General features: G+C 37.0%; 1 protein-coding gene across 4 annotated transcripts in view; it reads left to right on the top strand.

The window, feature by feature from the left end:
• The window catches only part of LOC107741840 (unconventional myosin-VI), a 72,200-nt gene that overhangs the window by 9,878 nt on the left and 55,631 nt on the right, over positions 1-6,691 (top strand). For 2 of the 4 annotated variants that reach the window (XM_016554619.1, XM_016554617.1), the window contains exons 10-13: positions 1,235-1,243; positions 1,949-2,129; positions 3,490-3,634; positions 5,866-6,023. In XM_016554619.1, the coding sequence (XP_016410105.1) occupies positions 1,235-1,243; positions 1,949-2,129; positions 3,490-3,634; positions 5,866-6,023 (493 nt within the window). The remainder of the gene's footprint in view (positions 1-1,234; positions 1,244-1,948; positions 2,130-3,489; positions 3,635-5,865; positions 6,024-6,691) is intronic. The other 2 variants (XM_016554620.1, XM_016554618.1) reach the window with 1 other exon arrangement.

Raw genomic sequence — 6,691 nt, 5'->3', positions numbered from 1 at the left:
TATCACTATATATATATATATATATATATATATATATATAAAATAAAGTCTTAGCAGATATTTAGCAGACATACTACCAATACTCAATGACCGCTAGTTGACATGTAGTTGCAAAGTTACTTATCAACAGTTGTCTAAAGGGTACCATCAAAATAACCATACTGATATTACAATAAAATTAGCTCAATGCAAATGTGAACACATTCATCTGATCTGATATCTGATTTTATGGCTGTTTGAGAAACAAATATTATTTTTCTTATTATTTATAAGTGGTCTAACTCAAAGACCACTAACACAAAGACCACTTATAAATTATAAGACCACATTATAAAGCCTTTTGGATGTTTTCATGAAGACTTTGTATTTATCATTTTACAGTAAAAAAAATAATAAGATGTACTAAGTTATTGTGCAGATCTTAAGCAATGGTAAGTTATGAGACTTATAATACATAACTATGGGGAATATAATTAATTGTAACTTAAGTGGATGCAACATGTTCATTGTGTGTTATAAATCATCATACTCTTAAAAGCTATAACCACAAATAAGTAAGTATTATAATACATTAAAACTGTTCTTATGATTATTTATGAGATGATACAACATATTATAAGGTTTTTTATAATGCATTATTAATTCATTATAATGCCTTAAGAATACCCTTATAATTTATTATAAATACGGGCTTCATAGAAAGTGTTACTGTACATTTTTTAGAGATACTATTCAGAATTGAAAAATATTTCAGTGTATTTATGATTTTGTTCCACTTAGCCATCTTGAATTGAACTCAGTGCATTCTGGGATTGCCAACTGAACAAAATATATATGCAAGGCTGCCTTAGAATTTGGCCAATACTATGTTTTTAAAGTGCCCAGTGTTTCTCAACCCTTTTGATTTCAAACCTCCCCCTCTCAAAGACTATATTCAAAGGCCCCCAAGATATTTTTCTTATCTACTGTATTCCATCATGACAAAGCTGCTCATTTTCTTATTTACAGAAAAAAGTTGAAATTTATTAAAGTAATCACAAACAACTTCAGAAATACAGTGTAATCTTACAATAAAAAAAAAAATGTTTTAGCTTATTTTAAGGTTTTGTCATTGAAATCCTACCTATGTATGCTTTGAAACAGAGCACTACTTTTCTAGCCATTTTGTTTATATTAGTAGTTTTCTAACTGAATATTATGTGTCTTTGCCTTCTCTGATCTTTTTAAAATTCAGGATCATAAGGTGATGTTTTACCAGTTGGCCTTTCTAAACGCTTTTCATGCTTTACGTTCTTCAACTTTCTGGGTTTCTGTGCATGAAATTAGTTATTAGTATGTGCATGGGTCTGCAAGCTAATATGCATGAGGCTTTCTGTGTGAAAAAAGTATTTTTGTAAGGGGTGCTTGTAGTTATGGGTATTAAACAGCGTTTAAGCTCTATTGTGGTCAGAGTGGTGTGATCTGCTTTGTCATCAGACTGCAGATTATCAGTACATCAGTGACTTAAAGGCATAGTTTGCCCAAAAATAAAAAAAGTTCTGTCATCATTTACTCGCTCTTGTATCCTTTAAACACAAAAAGAGATATTATGAAGAATGTTTATGTTGCTCTTTTCAATGCAACAGCAGCATAAAGCTTTCCTCAAACAGAAAATCATTCAAGTTTTGGACAAAGTGTGATTAATTGATGACAGAATTATATATATTTTTGGAATACGACTGTAAGAGAGAGTCAAAAAGGAAGTGCTGGCACACTGCCCCTCAGGTGTGGTTTGTTTTCTTTTCCTCCTTCCTTCAATCAGAGATCTAGATGTGTATACAGCCCTTTCTGATCTCTGATTACAGCTGCTGTGCCACTGCATTTCCTTCTCAGGCACTTGCAGTGTGTGTGACGTATGGATAGTGTTGATTCTGGAACCGTGTGTCTTGATGGTCCGTTGTGTCTCTAGCACGGGAAGGTGGGTGCCCTGAAGGACCCTCTGCTGGATGACCTGGGAGACTTCAACAGGATGGTGGTGGCCATGAAGAAAATCGGCCTGGATGACACAGAGAAGCTCAATCTCTTCAGAGTGGTGTCTGGTGTCCTTCATCTCGGCAATATCGACTTTGAGGAGACAGGAAGCACCTCTGGTAGCCATTCATATAGCATCTGTAGAAAAATAGATTTAATGTCCTAACCCAGCATGATGCGACAAGTTTCAAGCATAAAGTAATTTTGTATCCTGCATAAAGTGACAAAATTACAACCAATCAGCACATATTTGATGCTTCATATGCAACCAGTGAGATTTCACTCTATATCTATTGCAATAAAGCAGAACTAGAAACCAAACAGCTGATAAAATGTCTTGTGTCGTTTGCAATTATGCTGGTTAGGACAAAAAAGAGATGGGGTTTATTGCTTGTTGCTTTGTCATGTCATGCTTGGTTTAGAAGTATTTGGTTTCTATCAGGTTAAGAGACTTCAAAATATGACCAATTTTGCTTTTATACAGAATTTGCACCATCTGCGTTCAGTCAGGGAAGAAATTTTCACTGATGTCTGAAGTGTTATTTTATTATTTTCCGAGCTCATGCTCATGTTCTCCTCATTAAACTCCCTCACACTCATACACACACACCACACCCACCCCTCCTCCAACTCAAAAGACCTCATTAGAGAGCTGCTGTGGGGGTAACAGGGCTCTTTCTAGTGTTGCCAGACATGCATCCAGGATTTGTTTTCCTCTTCGGTTGAAGGTACAACACCTTTTAACGCTCTGGCCTGCTCCATTTCTCTGCTCACAATGAGATACTTTTTTAGCTGTAAAAGACGGAACCTGATGTTATAGAGGTCTTACAGGAGACCTGAAGACTATTGTGTATGAGCACATGTTTTTGAAAAGGGCTGAGATATGATAGGAGAGAGCAGGAGTGTGCTTTTATAGATTTGTTTACACACTTATAGCTCTTAGACGACACTGATGAGTCAAAGGCACAACTTTTTCTTTTTTTTGTATCTATTTTAATCTATTAGGAACATGTTTTTAATATATTAATTAAAATTATTTTTGATTTTTTTGGGGGGTCATAAATTAAAAAATGATACAGTGATACAACTGTACTGATATGAAGAAAAAAGCCTCATTAAAAGAATGAAATTCCTGTAAAGGAAATATTTTTAAGTAGTTTGGCATAAACTTTTATTATGTGTAGAAGAATAATATTTTATTTAGGGGGGGAGGGAAACCATGAAAGTTTTATATTATTATAAATATTTTAAAAACCTGAAATCCATGTTATAGAGACCATATAAATAAAAAAATCAACAACATAGAGGATTTATATATATACACACACACACACAAACAAACCATTTTTCAAAATACTAATTTCTAAATTCTAAATGTACATTGAAACATTTATAAAGCTCTGCTGTCTAGACACAGCATAAGAAATGTGATGAGCCACAGTTTAAAGATGAGCATTAAAAATTTTCATCTGGTCTCAGGTGGCTGCATTTTGAAGAACCAGACCAGTCAGACTCTTGAATACTGTGCCGAACTCCTGGGCCTGGACCAGGACGACCTGAGAGTCAGCCTCACCACCAGGGTCATGCTCACCACTGCAGGGGGCGCCAAAGGCACAGTCATCAAGTGAGTGACCCCACATGTTTACCTTAATATCTGCTCAGCCACTGACCCTCCGGCAGCCTGATTTGTTTTGTCCAAATGAGGATCAAAAGACGACCAAAAAGTCACCACAGATCCCTGCTTGGTATTTTCCACACTCTCCTCACATCTCAATCTTCCCCGCGATGCAAAACGTCTTCTAGTATTTCATTTCACCCCATTCGCATTCACATAACTGTTAAATGAATTCTCCGGTCGCCCCCTCACAGATGAGAGGAGAGCTGAAAATAGCTATTCGCAGCTTTTCCATTAGAGATATGGTCAGTATAATCAAATGTGGCATAGACTAAATTGGCTGAGAGTCCGTAATAGTCTAGTTGCCATCCAAAGACTTCTGCATTTAAACGGACGTATTTCTTTTTATTGATTACGTAACCGAGAAGGCCTTTCACGAATAGGCTGAGGTACCAAGCAGCTTTTTCCACAAAGCTCCACTACTTTTTAAAGATAAGTCTCAGGTTTGAAATTTTGTGAAACAAAAGCCCAGGTCTTCTCAGCTTTCTCGATGCAAAACCCACAGTCCAATTACTGCACAAGCCAGTCAGTAGAGAAATGGGAAAAACTCGATTGCCTCGATCGAATCGTAATGCTCCGTTCTTTGTCACCCAGGTGGGGTTTTATATTCGGTGCCGTCTGAATGATAGGCCAGCGCTCGGTGGATTAATATTTAACCAAGCACAGATGCTAGACTGGGAGTGTTTGCACGGCATGAATAATGGATGTTTGTCTGAGGGAGTGGCCTGGGGTCTTTTAGGTATGATGAGAATCAAAGTCGCAAGAGGTTTCACTGCCCTCCTCATTTGACTGCGAACAGATGCACAACCACGTACATATGCAATATGTGTTTTATGGAAAATTATGGAGACTGTATTCAAACAAGGCTACACTGACCCTTGCGATTCACACTGCTAAACACCGGAGAGGGCAGCAGCTTGTGCCTGACAGAGCTTCATTTCAGAGGCGTATTGTGATTTTTAAATGCAGGTGACATTGAGAAGGAAGAGCGCAGCAGCCTCTCGACACACATGCTATGGAGGGAATACACTAATAGCATAAAAGCGAGTTAATGAAAAGCAATCTCGCAGACTCAAGATCGTAGAGATTATTGTGAGCCAGGTCCAGCTTTTATTAACTGTGCAGGCAATAAGAGTCACACAGCAGGTATTCCCACAGCGAAGAAGGTTTTATCATCCAGTTCTGGAGTTTCAGTTCGCTGGTCTCCGTATGCCTCCTGAGGATAGTGGGGAGCCATTGTGTCTTGTGATTATGAGCTGCTTTGCTTTAACAGGCGTGTGTTATAGAGATTTATTGTGTTTTCATGTAATATCGCTGCGCTGCTCCATTTCAAGCCCTTTAAGCTTCACCGGGATTTCAAGTGCTGTTTGTTCTGTGTGTATACATTTATCAAAGTTACCACTGCAAAATAAGTATGAACTGAACCTTTTCCCTGTACTGTTTTCAGTTGAATTATGCAATTAATCTGCAGGAGAACCATTAAGTTGTTTTTTTTATACACTTGATGAACAACAAAGCAGAAAAGGAGGATGTTGGCATGAAGGATGTTTTTGTGTTAAAAGTAGTCTAGGCCGTTTAGACCCAGTTATTTGCATGCCATAAACATATTTTCTTGCATAGTTTTAGGAATAGTGGTCTTTGGGGGACTCATGTAACTGTCAGTTTTGGAAGAAAAAAAAAACAAGAACTTTCTTTCAGCACTCTGCAGAGCAGAAAATTGTCCCAATTTCCCTTCGTCCCCATAAATACAAGCCCTCCCCCCCACCCCCCTAAAAAAATCTCTTGTACATCATTGCCAAACAGTTTCACTAATGTTTAAATTTTAGTCTGTAGCAGCTTTAATTCTATTCGTTTGTCTTCTGTCTAACTGTAGAAACCTCTATTGTTAGGTCAAATAAAGTTAGAGAAGATTTTTTCAGCAGCCTTGAGCATTTGCAATCATAATGGAATTGAGAGGAAAATAAATTACATTTTGACTCCAAATTATTTCTCGTTGGCGTTCTGCTTTCCCCTAAAGTGTTTTTTTTACACATTTAGCTTGGAGTGGTAAAACAGCAACTGTCTTAAGAGTGCAAAGTTGGACGAAGTAAAACAGAATGGACATGTATTGATGAGGCGGCATTAGCAAAAGCCCTGGCCCAGATTTTGACTCCTCCTTGTCCCACTTTGCTCCTCTCCAGGGTGCCTCTGAAGGTGGAACAGGCCAACAATGCCCGCGATGCCCTCGCCAAAGCCATTTACAGCCGGCTCTTTGATCATGTGGTCAAACGGGTCAACCAGTGCTTCCCCTTTGATACGTCCTCCAACTTCATCGGCGTGCTGGACATCGCCGGCTTTGGTAAGGCTGTGTGATATCTGCAGTGGACGGGTCACATTGCCTTAACACTGATTTCAGTGGTTCTTTAATGTTCAAACATATCAACTAGATTCATATGAGAAATGAGACAACCTAGTCTAATTTTAATTATTTCTTGTTTATTTAATGATTTAATGATTATTCGTCTTAATTACATATATTTTTTAATTTATGTGAATACAGAGCTCTTTCTGAGATATTTTGACTTGCGTGAAGTTCTTGAAAAAAATATTATTTAAGATGTCAAAATTATTTGTCAAAAATTATTGAAAATAATCAAGATAAAAAAAGACAGAAATGCACTTACAATTTCTAAATATAATAATAATAATAATATATCAAAAAGAGCTAAAAAAAAAAAACACTTTCGATTAAAGTCCATGAGGTAAGCATGCAATACAGTAGATGTCTATGGAGTAAGCATATTTCCATTACAAGTGCCTAACTGTAATTTTTTTGGGGTTTTTACAAACTGAAATTATTTACCATGGTAATTGACAGCAGCAGATGCTGTCTATTAATAGAGGTTTACTTGTATCTAACCTGGAATATTCCATTAATGCTAAACTTTAAAATAAACTTGGTATGGGATATGAGCAGTGTTGGGAGTAACGCATTACAAAAGTAATAATATTACAGTAGTATATTAC

The sequence above is a fragment of the Sinocyclocheilus rhinocerous genome, unplaced genomic scaffold (genome assembly GCF_001515625.1).
Source record: "Sinocyclocheilus rhinocerous isolate Xijiao unplaced genomic scaffold, SAMN03320098_v1.1 scaffold1157, whole genome shotgun sequence".
Taxonomy (NCBI): domain Eukaryota; kingdom Metazoa; phylum Chordata; class Actinopteri; order Cypriniformes; family Cyprinidae; genus Sinocyclocheilus; species Sinocyclocheilus rhinocerous.
This window is presented reverse-complemented; position numbering and strand designations above follow the sequence as displayed.